The following is an 18982-nucleotide window of genomic DNA, read 5'->3' on the forward strand; positions in this document are numbered from 1 at the left end:
TCTGCATTTGGATCCTCGACTTCCTCACTGGGAGACTACAATCAGTACGGTTCGGAAACCTCATCTCCTCCTCAGTGACCAACACAGGCACACCTCAGGGCTGCATGCTGTACTCTGTGTACTTGCGACTCTCTGGCTAAGCATAACTCCAGCGCCATCTACAAATTCACTGACACCACTGCCATTGGCAGAATCACGGATGGTGACAAGAAGGCATACAGGAGTGAGACAGTCAGCTGGTTGAGTGGCATCGTAATAACAACCTTGCATTCAACATCAGCTAAACCAAGGAACTGTGGACTTTAGGAAGGGGAAGTCAGGCAAACACGCACCAGTACTCATTGAAGGGTCAGCTTCAAGTTCGTAGGTGTCAACCATCTGGGCCCAGCACAAATGCAACCGTGAAGAAGGCATGCCAGCATCTCTACTTAGAAGTTTAAGGAGATTTGGCATGTCATCAAAGTCTCTGACAGACTTCTACAGATGTACAGCAGAAAGCATTCTGACTGGTTGCATTACAGCCTGCCGTGGAAACTCCATCGCACAGGAACACATGGCTCCAGAGAGTGGTGGAGTCAGCCAGGTCCATTGTGGGTACAGCTCTCCACACCATCGAGTACATCTACGTGAGGCAATGTCTCAGGAAGGCGACATCCATCATTAAGGACCCCCACCATCTGCACCATGCCCTCTTCTTGCTGCCATCAGGCAGGAGGCACAGGATCCTGAAGACCCACACCTCAATGTTCAGCAACAACTTCTCCACTACCATCAAGTTCTTGAACTAATCTGTACAGCCTTAATTCTACCTTGGACTATATTTCTTTTTGCTCTCCCTCAACTTGTTCTAATGCCATTATGTTTATATTTTGTCGTATAAATCGTATATAATTTATGTTGATTTAAGTTTATGTTAATTTGTTTGTAATGTACCGTGCTGCTTCTGCAAAAAGCTCACTTTCATGGCATCTCTACCCTGAGTGTGTAGCCCATGACAATAAACTTGAACTTGAGAGGGTGCAGAAGAGGTTCACCAGGAAGTTACCTGGATTAGAGAGTATTTAAGGGGAGGCTGGACCGTTTGGACCGTTTTCACTGGACCTTCAGAGGTGAGCTAATAGAAGTACATAGAATTATGAGAAGCATAGCTAGGGTGGGCAGTTGGTCTTTTTCCCAGGATGGAAATGTAAAATACTTGAGGGAAGTGTTAAGGTGAGAGGGAAAAGTTTAAAGGAGATTTGTGAGGCAAGTTCTTTTACACAGAGACTGGTGGGTGCCTGGAACGTATTGGCAGGTGAAGTCGTGACAAAGATACAATAGCAACCTTTAAGTCATTTTGACAGGCACATGAACAGGTAGGGAATGGATGGATACGGACTACGTGCAGGCAGATGGGATTAGTCTGGATTGGCATTGTGGCCAGCAGATGTGGTGAGCCGAAGGGTCTGTTCCTGTGCTTGTACTGTTCTATGTTTAGAACTGACCTAATTGAAACCGATTTAAATTCTTTTGGGGCCTGAGTGGGTAGGTGTAAGAATGATCGTTCCCCTCACTGGGATACTGAAAGCAGGGGTCACAAATTTAAAAATAAATTGGGTATCTAAGATTGAGTTGAGGTTAGTGAATTTTTGCATTCTCTACCGAGAGGGTCGTGGAGGCTGAGTTACTGGGTGTATTCAGGGTAGAGGTCAATAAGTCTATTGATTGTCTATTTTGGTCTTAAGGGAATTGAGGGACTAGATTGACACAGGAAAGTGACATGGTGTTTTCTAAAATCGTCAGCCATAATATGATCGAATATCAGAGCAGGCATGAGAGGTCACAAAGCCTACTGCTTCATTTTTATGTTATGTTCTTAAATCCTGATCTCTTTATTCCCCCTCCAGCTGCAGAATGAGTTTACCATAACCCACGTGATCGTACCCAAACAGAACGCGGGTCCCGATTACTGTAACACAGAGAGTGAAGAGGAACTATTCCTTATTCAAGATCACAATGACTTGATAACTTTGGGCTGGATACATGTAAGTTGGGTTGTTCTGTACCCTTAAACTGTTCGAGCAATGGAATTATCCCTGATTTATGCTAGGTTAACTAATAGAAGTCATAGTTCATGTTGGTACCAACGACATAGGGAGAAAGAGGGATGAGGTCCTGCAGAGCGAGTTTAGGGAGCTGGGCAGAAGGCTGAAGGACAGGACCTCAAGGGTAGCAATGTCAGGATTGCTGCCAGTGCCACATGATAGTGAAGGTAAGAATAGGAGGAGATGGCAGATGAATGAGTGGCTGAGGAGTTGGTGCAGGGGGCAAGGTTTTAGATTTTTGGATCATTGGGATCTCTTCTGGGGAAGGTGGGACCTAGACAGAATGGATGGGTTACACCTGAACTCAAGGGGGACCAATATCCTTGCAGGCAGGTTAGCTAGTGTGGTTCGGGAGGGTTTAAACTAGTTTGCGAGGGGATGGGAACTGGAGGGGTAGGTCAGTGGAAGAAGTGCATGGAGTAAAGTCAGATGTAACAGGCAGAGAGGCTTTGAGGAAGGAGAAGCAGAGTATAGGGTATAAAAGTAGAAAGGTGGATGGGCTGCAGTGTATTTACTTAAATGCAAGAAGTATCAGGAATAAGGGAGATGAACTGAGAGCTTGGATAAATACATGGAACTATGATATTGTGGCTCTTGCAGAGAGATGTTTACAGTAGATGTGGTCTGCTGTCACCAAGGCAGGAATGGATACTGAATATTCCTGGATTTCAGTGTTTTAAAAGGGATAGGGAGGGGGGGAGAAAAGGAGGAGGGGTGGCGTTACTGGTCGGGGATACTATTACAGCTGCAGAAGGGGTGGATAATGTAGAAGGATCCTCTCTAGAGTCAGTATGGGTGGAAGTTAGGAACAAGAAAGGAGCAGTTACTCTACTGGGAGTATTCTATAGGCCCCCTGGTAGCAGCAAGGATACTGAGGAGCAGATTGGGAGGCAGATTTTGGAAAGGTGCAAGAATAACAGGGTTGTTATCATGGGAGACTTCAACTTCCCAAATATTGATTGGCACCTGCTTAGAACCAAAGGTTTAGATGGGGTGGAGTTTGTTAAGTGTGTCCAGGATGGATTCCTGACACAGTATGTTGACAGGCCGACTGGAGGGAATGCCAAATTAGATCTAGTATTAGGTAATGAACTGGGTCAGGTGACAGATCTCTCAGTGGGAGAGCATTTGGGGGACAGTGACCACTGCTCTCTAACCTTTAGTATTGTCGTGGACAAAGATAGGAGCAAAGAGGACAAGAAGATATTTAATTGGGGAAGGGCAAATTATGAGGCTATAAGGCTAGAACTTGGGAGTGTAAATTGGGATGACATTTTTGAAGGGAAATGTACTATGGGGATGTGGTCGTTGTTCAGGGATCTCTTGCAGGATGTTAGGGATAAAATTGTCCTGGTGAGGCAGAGAAGGAATGGCAGGATGAAGGAACCATGGGTGACAAGAGAGGTGGAACAACTAGTTAGGAGGAAGAAGGCAGCATACATAAGGTTAAGGAAGCAAGGATCAGATAGGTCTCTTGAGGAATATAGGGTAGCAAGGAAGGAACTTAAGAAGAGGCTGACGAGAGCAAGAAGGGGACGTGAAAAGGCCTTGGCGAGTAGGGTTAAGGAAAATCCTAAGGCTTTTTTTCACTTGTGTGAAGAGCAGAAGGATGACGAGAGTAAAGGTAGAACCGATTAGAGACAAAGGTGGGAAGATGTGCCTGGAAGCTGTGGAAGTGGGTGAGGTCCTCAATGAATACTTCTCTTCAGTATTCACCAAGGAGAGGGACCTTGATGACACTAAGGACAGTGTTGGTAAGGGTAATGTTCTAGAGTATGTAGATATCAAGAGAGAGGATGTGTTGGAGCTGTTAGAAAATATTAGGACAGATAAGTCCCCGGGGCCTGACGGAATATTCCCCAGACTGCTCCGCAAGGCGAGGGAGGAGATTGCTGAACCGTTGGCTAGGATCTTTGAGTCCTTGTTGTCCACGGGAATGGTACTGGAGGATTGGAGGGTGGCAAATGTTGTCCCCTTATTCAAAAAAGGTAGTAGGGATAGTCCAGGGAATTATAGACCAGTGAGCCTTGTGTCTGTGGTGGGCAAGCTGTTGGAAAGGATTCTTAGAGATAGGATCTATGGGTATTTACGGAATCATGGTCTGATCCGGGACAGCCAACATGGTTTTGTGAAGGGCAGATCATGTCTCACAAGCCTGACAGGGTTCTTTGAGGAGGTGACCAGGCAGATTGATGAGGGTAGTGCAGTAGATGTGGTCTACATGGATTTTAGTAAGGCATTTGACAAGGTTCCACATAGGAGGCTTCTTCAGATGGTCAAAGGGCATGGGATCCAGGGAGGCTTGGCCATGTGGAATCAGAATTGGCTTGCCTGTAGAAAGCAGAGGGTTGTGGTGGAGGGAGTGCTTTCGGATTGGAGGGCTACGACTAGTGGTGTCCCACAAGGATCAGTTCTGGGACCTCTACATTTTGTGACTTTTTTTATTAATAACTTGGATAAGTGGGTAGAAGGGTGGGTTGGCAAGTTTGCAGATGACACAAAGGTTGGTGGTGTTGTGGATAGTGTGGAGGACTGTTGAAGATTGCAGAGGAAAATTGATAGGATGCAGAGCTGGGCTGAGAAGTGGCAGATGGAGTTCAATCCAGAGAAGTGTGAGGTGGTACACTTTGGAAAGACAAACTCCAAGGTGGAGTACAAAGTTAATGGCAGGTATGGAGGAGCAGGGGGATCTGGGGGTTCATATCCACAGATCCCTGAAAGTTGCCTCACAGGTGGATAGGGTAGTTAAGAAAGCATATGGGATGTTAGCTTTCATAAGTCATGGGATCGAGTTTAAGAGCTGCAGCTCTACAAAACTCTGGTTAGGCCACACTTGGAGTAGTGTGTCCAGTTCTGGTCGCCTCATTATAGGAAGGATGTGGAAGCGTTGGAAAGGGTGCAGAGGGAGGTTTACCAGGATGCTGCCTGATTTAGAGAGTATGGATTATGAGGAGAGACTAAGGGAGCTAGGGCTTTACTCTTTGGAGAGGAGGAGGATGAGGGGAGACATGGTAGAAGTGTACAAAATATTAAGGGGAATAGAGTAGACAACCAGCGCCTCTTTCCCAGGGCACCAATGCTCAATACAAGAGGGCATGGCCTTAAAGTAATGGGTGGGAAGTTCAAGGGAGATATCAGAGGCGGGTTTTTTACCCAGAGGGTGGTTGGGGTACGGAATGCGCTGCCTGGGGCGGTGGTGGAGGCAGGTACATTGGTCAAATTCAAGAGATTGCTAGATAAGCATATGGAGGAATTTAAAATAGAGGGATATGTGGGAGGAAGGGGTTAGATAGTCTTGGGCGAGGTTTAAAGGTCGGCACAACATTGTGGGCCGAAGGGCCTGTATTGTGCTGTACTGTTCTATGATTCTATGAACATAAAATGCTGGAGATACTCAGAAATGAACTCTGTTTCTCTCTTTCCAGATACTGATATTTGCAGTATTTCAGATTTCCAGAAACTGCAGTATTTAACTTCTAGAGTTGAAGGGTAGAATGAATGTTTGAGCTGGTCATGAATCCTTTGAGTGGAGTGCTGAATCAGTCCTAAATATTGGTGGTATAGTGGACAGTGAAGAGGGTAATCTAAGATTACAACGGGGTCGAGAGCAAGTGGAGAACTGGGCCAAAGAATGGCAGATGTAATTTAACCCAGACAAGTGCAAAGTGTTGCTCTTCGGTAAGTTAAACCAAGGCAGGACTTGCACAGTAAGTAGTTGGGTTCTGGGGAGTGTTGTTGAATAGAGACACCTAGGGGTACAGTTACCTAGTTCCCTGAAAGTGGAGACAGGGTGGTGAAGGCTTTTGGCAACTTGCCTTCATTGGTCAGAGTATTGAGTACAGGAGTTGGGATGTTACGTTACCACTGTACAAGATGTTGGTGAGACTGCACTTGGAGTATTGTGTGCCGTTCTGGTTGCCTGGCGATAGGAAGGATGTCATTAAATTTGGAAAGGGTGCAGATGGCATTAGTGTGATTAGGCATCATTATTTTAATTAGTTTGGAACAACATCAAGGGCTGAAGGGCCTGTTCCTGTGCTGTGCTGGACTGTTCTGTGTTCTATAAAAGATTCATGAGAATGTTACCAGGACTGGAGGGCTTGAGTTATAAGGAGAGACTGGACAGGCTGGGATATAGGAGGCTGAAGAGTGATCTTATTGAGGTTTATAAAATCATGAGGGGCATAAATAAGGTGATGGTCACTGTCTTTTCCCCAGGGTAGGGCAGTCTAAAACTAGAGGGTGTAGGTTTAAGGTGAGAGGGGAAAGATTAAAGGGGATCTTGGAGGCAACATTTTCACACGGGGTGGTGGATAACTGGAACGAGCTGCCAGAGGAGGTGGTAGAGGCAGGTGCAATTACATGTTTAAAAGGCATTTGCACAGATACATGGATAGGAAAGGTTTAGTGGGATATGGGCCAAATGCAGGCAAACGGGATGAGCTTAGGTAGGCAGGTTAGTTGGCATGGACGAGTTGGGCGAAGGGCCTGGTTCTGTGCTGTTTAACTCTGACTCCATGATCCCCAACTGGTCTGTCTCTGCACGAATCAAGGTAGGACGTGCACAGTAAATGGTAGGGCACTGAGGAGTGCGGAGGAACAAATGGATCTGGGAGTTCAGATACATAATTCCCTGAAAGTGGTGTCGCAGGTAGACGGGGTTGTAAAGAAGGCTTTTGGCATCCTGGCATTCATAAATTAAAGTATTGAGTATACGAGTTGGGATGTTATGGTCAGGCTGTATGAGACATTGGTGAGGCCAAATTTGGAGTGTTGTGTGCAGTTCTGGTCTCCTAACTGTAGGTAGGATATCAGTAAGATTGAAAGACTAAATCTTCTCTGCACTAGTGTGTTGCCGGGTCTTCAGGAGTTGAGTTACAGGGAAAGATTGAACAGGTTAGGACTTTATTCCTTGGAGCATAGAAGAATGAGGGGAGATTTGATAGAGGTTTACAAAATTATGAGGGGTATAGACAGAGTTAATGCCAGTAGGCTCTTTCCACCTAGATTAGGAGAGATAAGTACGAGAGGACATGGCTTTAGGGTAAAAGGGGAAAGGTTTAGGGGGAACATTAGGGGGAACTTCTTCACTCAGAAAGTGGTAGGAGTGTGGAACGGGCTGCCATCTGACGTAGTAAATGTGGGCTTACTCTTAAGTTTTAAGAATAAATTGGATACATGGACGGGAGAGGTCTGAAGGGTTATGGACTAGGTGCAGGTAAATGGGACCAGCGGAATAAAGTTTCAGCACAGACTAGAGGGGCCGAATGGCTTGTTTTCTGTGCTGTAGTGTTCTATGAATGGTGAAGACTGGACCCGGGGATGAGATGGGCAATAAATGCTGGTCTTACCGGTGATCACATTATTGTGGTGATCAATAAATGCTGGTCTTACCACTGTTAGTCACATCCTGAAAACAGATAATTTGAATAAAAGTCTTGCCATTGAAATAGAAAATGCAGAAAATACTCAGCAGGTGAAATTCTTGACGTGAAATAATTCTGCTGGTGCTTACTGTTCGGGTTTACATGAAGAATTCCCATGGGTCAGGTGTCAGATCACATTTGATCCCCACAACAAGGGATAGGTTGTGGGCTGGGGTTTTTGGCAGGGCAAGACACAAGGCACTGGTGGTAGCATAAGAATTTAGGAGCAGTACAGGCTCTTTGGGCCAACCTGTCTCTAGTACTTGTGGACATTGTATGAGATGATCTTGAGTAATGGAGGAACAAAATATACCACAGTAATGCCAGCTCCATGTTTCTGAAATTTGGCCTTTTAAGTTCTAAAAGCAAATCCATTGCTACTCAGGGGCAAAAGTACATAAAAGTTGAGTTTTATTTTTGAAAAAACTAGCATTCCCCTAATGTGGACGGACCAGTCCACAGATCTTCAGAGTATCACTGATATCTGAGAATGTCGACATGTCTGTCTCTAAAAGGAGTAAAATCTGGGAGGAAGGTGGGACGGGGATGGTAAGGAATCTTACTGCCTTTAAGTGGGTGGCACGGTAGTGTAGAGATTAATGTGACGCTATTACAGCGCCAGCGACTCAGGTTCAATTCCAGCAGCTGTCTGTAAGGAGTTTGTACGTTCTCCCCATGTCTGCGTGGGTTTCCTCTGGGTGCTCCGGTTTCCTCCCACATTCCAAAGACGTATGGGTTCGGAAGCTGTGGTCATGCTATGTTGGTGCCAGAAGAGCGGCGACACTTGTGGGCTGGCCCCAGCACATTCTCAGTAACGCAAAAAGACACATTTCACTGTGTTTCAATGTACATGTCAGTAGCAAATGAATATCTAAATGTGTACCAGCTCTCTAACTGCAATTTCAAAGAGCTCTTTTAATGCAAACAAGGGAGTTCCTCTGGCTGGGACCTTGGCACACAGGCTGGCCCTTCACTGCTCCAATGTCAGGTGCCATCTCCTTCACCCCTGGAGTTCACAAGTCTGTTACCTGATGGACTTTAAGACCTGGGAACAAAATAGGGAGGGTTGCAATCTTCCCTTGAGCCTTCAGCAATATCCCCACAGCACTGAGCAATCTGGGTAAACTGAGCAATGATGCCACTGACTATGCTGGGCTTCCCACCCTGTCCACCACAGTCTCTGCTAGTTTTACAAGAAAATTGATGTAATGTATCAATTTTCTACCAAGCAGGCAATTCCTTTCAGGTACAGAGATTCCTGTGTAATATGGGATGGTCCTGGGTATTGGAGCCAGTACTCAAGGAACCTACAGGTCTCTCAAAATAAGGTTGGTGACTTCAGGATCAAATGGGGGCAAATGCATTATTTTTGTTTACTTTTTAAAAAATCATGTTGCCTTGACTATGCAGAAGGTCACTTACCAGAGAAAGCATCACAGTCAGCCTTCAGATGGGACCAGCTCAGATTGGAATCTTGGTCGGCATGCACCAGTTGTGCTGAATGGTTTGTTTCCCTGCTGTATGACTCTCTGCATCAGTTGCTCAAGGTTACAGAATCTAGCCCTTACTGAGGAGCAACACAGCTTGATGTAAACATGAGTCTGTTACATGTCCGATTACTGAGTCCTTGGCATATGATTACTTCTCTCACCTCCAGATGTGGTTTTCTGTATCTATGCTGCTGAGATTAAATACTTAGAATGAAACAATTAGTCTACGTTCTTCTGATAAACCATGGTGGTCTGTGACCAGCGGTGTTCCACAAGGATCAGTGCTGGGACCTCTGTTGTTTGTGATGTATATAAATGATTTGGGTGAAAATGTAGCTGGGCTGATTAGCAAGTTTGTAGATTGGCAGAGCTGTGGATAGTGAGGAAGGTTGTTAAAGGATTCAGTAGGATCGAGATCAGTTGGAAATGTGGCAGAGAATTGGCAGATGGAGTTTAATCCAGACAAGCAAGAGGTGTTGTGCTTTGGGAGATCAAATGCAAGAGGAAAATATACACTAAATGGAGCATGATATACAGGGGATCTTGGGGTGCAAGTCCATAGCTCCCTGAAAGTGGCAACACAAGTAGGGTAGTAAAGAAGGCGTATGGCATACTTGCCTTCATCAATCGATCAAGGTATAAAACTTGGGAAGTCAGCTGTATAAAAGATTTTTTGCAGTACTGTGTGCAGTTGTGGTTGCCCTGTTGCAGGAAGAATGCGGAGGTTTTGGAGAGGGTGCAGAAGAGGTTCACCAGGATGTTGTCTGGATTAGAGAGTATCAGCTATAAGGTTGGATATACTTGGATTGTTTTTTCTGGAGCATTGGAGGCTGAGGGGTGACCTGATTGTATATAAAATAATGAAAGCCATAGATAATATGGTCAGAGTCTTTGTCCCAGAGGGGAAGTGTCGACGACTAGAAGGCATAGCTTTAAGAGATGGAAAGTTTTAAAGGAGATTTACAAGCCTTTTTTTTACGCAGAGTGGCGGGTGCCTGGGACGTGCTGCCAGGAGAGGTGGTGAAGTGAGTATGATAGCAATGTTTAAGAGGCATTTAGATAGGCACATGAGCAGGCAGGGAATGGAGTGGTGCCATTAAATTGGTGTCATGGTCAGCACTGACGTGGTGGGCCAAATGGCCTGTTTCTGTGCTGTACTGTTCTATGTTCTTTTGTTTTGTGCTCCTTTCCCAAGTATAGATTATGATTTGATATGGGGATTGTTTATCATCTGTGTAACTTCTGTGCAATTCCAGACCCATCCAACACAGACTGCATTCCTGTCCAGCGTGGACCTTCACACCCACTGCTCCTACCAGATCATGCTTCCAGAGGCCATAGCAATCGTTTGTTCACCCAAGTACAACGAGTGAGTATGTAAGAGGATTAAAGTGTGATGTTGACAAGATACAAATGTTCACTTCAATCAGGGTGTTTAAGATTAAACAATTTGGTAGGATTGACGGAAAGCATTTTGTTGCATTGGGGAATCCCACCTTAAAATGAAAGTAAATTAAAGCTGCATTAATCATGAGGAAATTAGCAAATCTCTTTTCCTTTATTTTTGAAAAAAGCTGGCAATTTATTGGAGCTTTCAACTGTAATCAATAGATTTTCTTATATGCTGTTGCAACAATACATCCCTTTCATGTAATTCTTCCTTTTCCAAAAGATGCTTTAGAAGTAGGCCCCAGCTGGTTAACACAGAGCCTTTTCTGGGTAAATTCTGTGTTTAACTCCTGTCTCCACTTCCTTGACCAAGTGTGAAATTCTCAGTGAGCCACATTCCTGGAACATCATATTCTGAATCCTTCAAATGATGCAATTCCACAATCCTTCTACCAGTACTGAGCAATCAGTATCAGATCTGCCACAGTTGTCTAAGCGCTGATTCTGGCTGTTAAGCTTGTGCTGTTACACTATAGGACCGGGGTTGGTGCGATTGTGCTGTTCAACAGATTTCACCATTAGGATCTCTTCTGAGGCAGGGGTGACCGGTACAAGAGGGACAGGTTACACCTAAAGTGGAGGGTGATCAATATCATTGCGGGCAGATTTGCTCACACTACTTGGGAGGGTTTTAAACTAGATTGATGGGGGGTGGGATCGTAAGTAGAAGTGAAGCAATTGAGAGGCAGGATTGTGATAGAGAAGACTGTGAGTGCAAATTGAACAGGAAGGAGCATGCCGAAGAGCAAGGAAAGGTCTTGGTACATATTGGTACCAATGACATAGGTAGGAAAAGAGATGAGGTCCTGACGAGGGAATATAGGGAGTTAGGCAGGAAGCTGAAGAGCAGGACCTGGAGGGTAGCAATCTCTGGATTGCTGCCTGTGCCATGTGCCAGTGAGGGTAAGAATAGGATGATTTAGCAGATGAATGCTTGGCTGAGAAATTGGTGCAGGGGACAGGGTTTAAGATTTATTGATCACTGGGATCTCTTCTGGGGAAAGTACGACCTGTACAAAAGGGATGGGTTACACCTGAACTGGAGGGGGACCAATGTTCTTGCGGGCAGGTTTGCTAGAACTGTTGGGGAGGGTTTAAACTAGTTTGGCAAGGGGATGGGAACCAGAGTGATCGGTCAGAGTTTGGTTCATATAGTGTACAAGTAGATGCAGAGTGTAGAAAGACTGTGAGGAAGGATCGGCAGTTGAAAGGGCAAAATTGCAGTCAGTTGGATGGGCTGAAGTGTGTCTACTTTAATGCGAGAAGTATCAGGAACAAGGCTGATGAACTTAGAGCGTGGGTAAGTACGTGGAACTATGATGTGGTGGCCATTACAGAGACTTGGCTGTCGCAAGGGCAGGAATGTCTGCTGGATATTCCGGGGTTTAGATGTTTCAAAGGGGACAGGGGCAGAGGTAAAAGAGGTGGGGAAGTGGCTTTACTGATCAGGGACAGTATCACAGCTGTGGAAAGGGAGGATGTCCTGGAGGGATCGTCCACTGAGTCAGTGTGGAAAGCCAGAAACAGAAAGGGAGCGATCATTCTATTGGGAGTATTCTACAGAACCCCCAATAGCAGCAGAGATGCTGAGGAGCAGATCAGGAGGCAGATTTTGGAGAGGTGCAAAAATAACAGGGTTGTTGTCATGGCTGATTTCAACTTCCCTAATATTGATTGGCACCTCCTTAGTGTAAAGGGGATAGATGGGGCAGAGTTTGTTAGGTGTGTACAGGAAGGATTACTGACACAAGGCTGATTTTGGACAGGCCGACTAGAGGAGAGGCCATTCTGGACCTGGTACTGGGCAATGAGCCTGATCAGATTTCAGATCTCTCAGTGGGAGAGCATTTTGGAGATAGTGACCATAACTCCTTGACCTTTACCATAGCCTTGGAGAGGGATAGGAGCAGACGATATGGGGAAGTCTTTAACTGGGGGAGGGGGAATTATGATGCTATTAGGCAGGAACTTGGGAGCGTAAATTGGGAACAGATGTTCTTGGGGAAGTGCACAGCAGAAATGTGGAGGTTGTTTAAGGAGTACTTGCATGGGGCTCTGGATAAGTTTGTCACATACAGGCAAGGTAAGGATGGTTGACACGAGATGTAGAATATCTCGTCAAGAGGAAGAAAGAAGCTTACCTGAGGTTTAGAAAGCAGGGATCAGACAGGGCCCTGGAGAGTTACAAGGTAGCCAGGAGGGAGCTTAGGAATGGGCTTAGGAGAGCTAGAAGGGGGCATGAGAATCCTTGGCGAGTAGGATCAAGGAAAACCCCAAGGCGTTGTACACGTATGTGAAGAATAGGAGGATGACTAGAGTGAGGGTAGGACTGATCAGGGATAAAAGAGGAAATGTGCCTGGAGTCGCAAGAGGTAGGGGAGGTCCTTAATGAATACTTTGCTTCGGTATTCATCAGAGAGAAAGACCTTGACGTTTGTGAGGATGGCGTACGACAGACTGATATGCTAGGGCATGTCGATGTGAGGAAGGAGGATGTGCTGGAACTATTGAAAAACATTAGGATAGATAAGTCACCAGGGCCAGACGAGATATATCCAAGGTTATTACAGGAAGCTAGGGAAAAGATTGCTGTGCCTTTGGCAGCGATCTTTGCGTCCTCACTGGCCACAGGAGTAGTGCCAGATGATTGGAGGGTGGCAAATGTTGTTCCTTTGTTTACGAAAGGAAGTAGGGATAACCCTGGGAATTACGGACCAGTGAGTCTTCAGTGGTGGACAAATTACTGGAGAAGATTCTTAGACAGGATTTACGGGCATTTAGAGAAGCATAGGCTGATTAGGGACAGTCAGCATGGCCTCACGATCCTGATTGAATTCTTTGAGGATGTGACAAAGCACATTGATGAAGGTAGAGCAGCGGATGTGGTGTACATGGATTTTAGTAAGGCATTTGAGAAGGTTCCTCATGGAATGCTTATTCAGAAAGTCAGGAGGCATGGGATCCAGGGAAACTTGGCTGTGTGGATTCAGAATTGGCTTGCCCTTAGAAGATAGAGGGTGGTGGTAGATGGAGCGTATTCTGCCTGGAGGTCAGTGACCAGTGGTGTTCTGCAGGGATCTGTTCTGGGACACCTGCTCTTTGTAATTTTTAAAAATGACTTGGATGAGGATGTGGAAGGGTGGGTTAGTAAGTGTGCTGATGATACAAAGGTTGGGGGTGTTGTGGATAGTGTAGAAGGTTGCTGTAGATTACAACCTTGATAGAATGCAGAGCTGGGCTGAGAAGTGGCAAATGGAGTTCAACCCGGATAAGTGTGAAGTGATACACTTCAGGAGATCGAATTCGAAGGCAGAATACAGGGTTAATGGCAGGAATCTCAGCAGTGTGGAGGAACAGAGGGATCTTGGGGTCCACTTCCACAGATCCCTCAAGGTTGCCACACAGGTCGATAGGATTGTTAAGAAGGCGTATGGAGTGTTGGTCTTCATTAGTCGGGGTACTGAGTTCAAGAGCCGCAAGGTGATGTTGCAGCTCTATAGAACTCTGGTCAGACCACACTTGGAGTATTGTGTTCAGTTCTGGTCACCTCATTATAGGAAGGATGTGGAAGCTTTAGAGAGGGTGCAAAGGAGATCTACAAGGATGTTGCCTGGATTGGAGAGCATGTCTTATTAGGATAGGTTGAGTGAGCTGGGGCTCTTCTCTTTGGAGAGAAGGAGGATGAGAGGTGACTTGATAGAGGTGTACAAGATAAGAGGCATAGATCGAGTGGACAGTCAGACCTTGTCCCCAGGGCGACAATGGCTAACATGAGGGGACGTAATTTTAAGGTGATTGGAGGAAGGTATAAGGGGGATGTCAGGGGTAAGTTTTTTTACACAGAGTGGTGGGTGTGTGGAACACACTGCCGGCAGAGGTTGTGGGGGCAGATACATTAGCGACATTTAAGAGACTCTTAGATAGACACATGAATGATAGAAAAATAGGGGGCTATGTGGGAGGGAAGAGCTAGATAGATCTTAGAGCAGGATAATATGTCGGCACAACATTGTAGGCCAAAGGGCCTGTCCTGTGCTGTAGTGTTCTATGAAAGGTTGATTGTGGACAAATGGACCTCTGGCAAGTGGGAGATGTTTAAAAGTGAGATAGCAATAGTTCTAGCTCTCCATGTTCCTGTTAAACTAAAGGCAAAGCTGCTGGGAGTTGGGAACCCTGGCTGTCAAGGGATATTGTAACTCTGGTCAAGTAAAAGGAGGAGGCTTGGGTCAGATACAGGCAGCTGGGATCAAGTGAATCAATGGAGGATAGAGGATGCCAGAGTATACTCCAGAAGGAAATTAGCAGGGCGAAGAGGGGGCATGAGATGGCTTTGCCAAAGAAAACTAAGGAGAATCCCAAGAGATTTCTTTTAAGTATATTAAGGGAAGAAGATTGACTAATGAGAGAATAGGGGCCCTCAAGGACCAAGACAGAAATCTATGTGTGGAGCTGCTGGAGATGGGCAGAGTTCTCAATGATTATTTCTCCTCTGTTTTTACTATGGAAAAAGATGTGAAGACTTGGGAACCTGGCAAAGTTAACAGATGTTTTGGGAGCAGTCCATATTACAGTACAAGAGATGTAGCATGTGTTAAGATGTATGAAGGTAGACAAATCTCCAGGTCTGGATGAGATGTATCCAAGAACACTATGGGAAGCTAGAGAAGAAATTGTGGGAGCCCTTGTTGAGATATTTACAACATCACTATCCTCTGGCGAGGAGCTGGAAGACAGGAGGATAGCAAATGCTGTGTCTTTAGTTAAGAAGAGCTGTACAGATAGACCTGGTAATTATAGACCTGTAGCTGAATGTCTGTGGTAGGTAAGTTGCTGGAAAGCATTGAGGGATAAGTTATACTTGCATTTGCAAAAGCAGGGGTTAGTTAGGAGTAGCCAGCATGGGTTTGTGCTTGGGAGATCTTGTCTTATGAACTTGATTGAGCTTTTTAATGAAGTAATGAGGAAGGTTGATAAGGGAGGCGGTAGACATAGTATGGATTTCGGTAAGGCTTTTGATAAGATTCCACACAGTAGGCTGCTCTGGAAGGTTAAATCGCATGGCATCCAAGGAGAGCTAACAAACTGGATACAATGTTGGCTGGATGGTACGAAACAGGGTGACGGTGGAAGGATGTTTCTCAGACTTGAGGTCTGTGACTAGTGGTGTGCCCCAGGGGTCAGTGCTGGGCCCATTGTTATTTGTCATCTATATTAATGATTTGGATGAGAGTATACAAGGAATAGTTAGTAAGTTTGCAGATGACACTGATAGGTGGTGTCATATTCAGTGAAGATCTTGAGCGGCTGGGTAAGTGGGCTGAGGAACGGCAAATGGAATTTCATTCAGATCGTGTGAAATTTTACATTTTGGAAGGACAAATCATTGAACAGAAGAGCCCTGGGTACTATTATAGAACAGAGGGACTTTGGAGGACAGGTGCATATTCCCTTAAAGTAGAGTCACAGGTAGACAGGGCATTTAATAAGGCTTCTGGCATGCTGGCCTTCATCAGTCAGGATATTGATAAAGGAAGTTGGGAGGTCATGTTGCAGTTGTACAACACGTCAGTGAGGTCACACTTGGAGTATTGTGTTCAGTGTTGGACACATTATAGGAAGGATGTGATTAAACTGGAAAGAGTGCAAAAAAGATTTATAACAATGTTGCCAGGACTCAAGGGAATGAGTTATAGGGAGAGGTTAGACAGGCTGGGCCTTTTCTCCCTGGAGTGTAGGAGACTGAAGGATGATCTTATAGAGGTATATAAGATCATGAGGGGCATAGAGAGGGTGTGTGGTCTTTTTTCCAGGGTTGGGAAATTGAAAACTAGAGGATGTAGTTTAAGGTTAGAGGTGAAAGGTTTAATAATAACCGACGGACAACTTCTTGGTAGATGTATGGAACCAGCTGCCAGAGGAAGTGGGTGAAGCAGCTACATTAGATACATTTAAGAAGTAAGTGGACAGGGTTATATGGATGACAAGGGTTTAGAGGAATATGGGCCAAGGTGCTGGGAAATGGGATTAGCTTGAATATACATCTTGGTCGGCATGGACAAGTGTGGGCCGAAGGGCCTTTTTCCATGCTGTACACCTCTATGACTCTAACCAAATATCCAACAGCATCAGTGGCTTTTGCTATTGGATTTACCTGGTTTGGCAAGAGTCAACAACGTTTTTATTGACCTGTACATCTTAGCATCTGCAGACTTGAGCAAAATGGGTTTCTGCTTCCCACTACAGTGTCGTTTCCAGCAAGGGTGTACTTGATAATTTTTCATTATTCCAATGTTTTCTATTCAAGTAAAAGGACAAGGATAGCATTTAATACAGGTTCCTAATTACTCCAAAGGTGGTGATGAGCCACTTCATGAACTGGTGCAAGACCTCCCAAAAAGGATGTCTGAGTGTTTGCAGAACATTTTCAGGGGGGAGGGTGAACAGCCAGTGGTCACAGTATACATTGGTACCAATGACATAGAATCAGACATTCTGTGGAGTGAATGTAGGGAGTTAAGCAGAAGGTTAAAAGCAGGATCTCTATGTCTGTGCCCTGGGGGAAGTGAGGGTTGGAATAGGAGAACAGGGCAGGTGAATGTGTGGCTGGTGCAGGAGGGAGGGAATCAGGTTCTTGGACTACTGGGAGCTCTTTCCAGGCAGAGATGACCTGTACAAGAGGGATGTGTTACACCTGAACTGGAGGGGTCCAACGTCCTGGTGGGGAGATTTGCTGGAGCTACTTAGGAAGTTTTAAGCTCATCTGGCGGGGTGGGGGCACCCAAGGTGGTAGTGTGGTAGATGAGAAAGCTGAGATAGAGAAGTTAAAGCAAGCAAGTCCAGTAGGCAGGACAGGGAGCGAGGAAAGTCTGAAAGACCAAACTGCATTTATCTTAATGCAAAAAAAAACCTGATGGGTAAGGCAGATGGACTCAGGTACTTGGGACTGGGATGTCACAGCGGTTACCAAAACATGGCTGAGCAATAGGTATCTAGATCCTGTTGTAATCTTAGACTTCTTCACTCTCCATGATGGCACCAGTTTTAATTTTAAAATAGTTATGGAAAAAGACAAGTCTACAAGTTAAAGTCCCAAGATGGAGCAAGGCTAATTTTGATGGCATTAGACAGGAACTTGCAAATGTAGATTGGGAGAGGCTGTTTGCAGGTAAAGGGATGTCTGGCAAATGGGAAGTTTTTAAAAGTGAGATGGGGAGAGTTCAGGTCCAGCATGTTCCTGTTAGAGTGAAGGGAAAGGCTGGCAGGAGTAGGGAACACTAGCTGACGAGGGATATTGAGACTCTGGACAGGAAAAAGGAGGAGGTATGTGTCAGGTATAGGAAGCTGGCATCAAGTGAATCCTATGAGTATAAGGGATATAGTGCAGTTAAGTCAGGAGTGCAAAAAGAGGACTTGAGAAAGCTTTGGTAGATAAGGCAAAGGAGAATCCTGAGAGATTTTGCTCTTTATTAAGAGCAAAAGGGTAACTAGGGAGAGATCCTTAAGGATCAACATGGTCATCTGTATGTGGAGCCACAGGAGATGGCAAGGTCTCAAATGAATATTTCTCGTCTGTATTTACCGTGGAGAAGAATGTGGAAACTAGGGAATTCAGGGAAGAGAACTGTGATGTCTTGAAGCATATCTACAATACAAAACAGGTGCTGGCAGTCATTAAGTGCGTAAAGGTGGATAAATCCCCAAGGTCTGTCCAGGTGTACCCTAGGACATTGTGGGAAGCCAAGGAAGAAATTGCTAGGGCCTGGCAGAGAGTTGTATTTTCCTTGGCCGTGGGTGAGGCACCAGAAGACTGGAACAATTTGTGCCTTTATTTAAGAAGGGCTGCAAGGACAAGCCAGGGAACTACAGGCTGGTAAGCCTAACATCAGTGGTGGGAAGGTTACTGGAGGGGATTCTGAGAGGCAGGATCTGCCTGCATTTGGAAAGGCAAGGACTGATTAGGCAGGGCTTTATGTGTGGGAGATTGTGTCTCAGGACGTTAATTGTGTTTTTTATTTGAAGAGGTGACGAAGAGGATTGACGAGGGCAGGGCAGTAAACGAAGTCTGCATGAACTTTAGCAAGGCCTTTAACAAGGTCCGCATTGCTAGGCTGGTCTATGAGGTTAGATCACATGGGATTCAGGGTGAGCTGGTCTATTGGTTACAAAATTGGCCTGATGGTAAGAGTCAGAGGGTGGTAGTGGGGGCTTATTTTTCAGACTTGAGGCCTGTGACCAGTGTTGTGTACTGCAGGGATCGGTGCTGGGCCCACTGTTGTTTGTCAAATATGTTAACGATTTGGATGAAAATGTAGTTGGCGTGGTTATCAAGATTGTGGATGACGCTAAAATTGGTGGTATAGTGGCCAGTGAAGGTGGTTATCGAAGGTTATGACGGGGTCTAGATCAGCTGGGAAAGTGGGCCAAGGAATGGCAGATGGAATTTAACTTGGAGAAGTATAAAGTGATACATTTTGGGAAGTTAAACCAGGGCAGGACTTGCACAGTAAATGACAGGGCCCTAGAGAGTGTTGTT

General features: G+C 45.4%; 1 protein-coding gene across 4 annotated transcripts in view; it reads left to right on the forward strand.

Moving 5' to 3' along the window:
• Positions 1 to 18982, forward strand: part of LOC127584237 (STAM-binding protein-like) — a 77241-nt gene that overhangs the window by 35908 nt on the left and 22351 nt on the right. For all 4 annotated transcript variants that reach the window (XM_052040867.1, XM_052040870.1, XM_052040871.1 and 1 more), the window contains 2 exons: positions 1887 to 2024; positions 10257 to 10369. In XM_052040867.1, coding sequence (XP_051896827.1) covers positions 1887 to 2024; positions 10257 to 10369 — 251 coding nt within the window. The remainder of the gene's footprint in view (positions 1 to 1886; positions 2025 to 10256; positions 10370 to 18982) is intronic.

Source organism: Pristis pectinata, chromosome 29 (assembly GCF_009764475.1).
Source record: "Pristis pectinata isolate sPriPec2 chromosome 29, sPriPec2.1.pri, whole genome shotgun sequence".
In the NCBI taxonomy this organism is placed as follows: Eukaryota; Metazoa; Chordata; class Chondrichthyes; order Rhinopristiformes; family Pristidae; genus Pristis; species Pristis pectinata.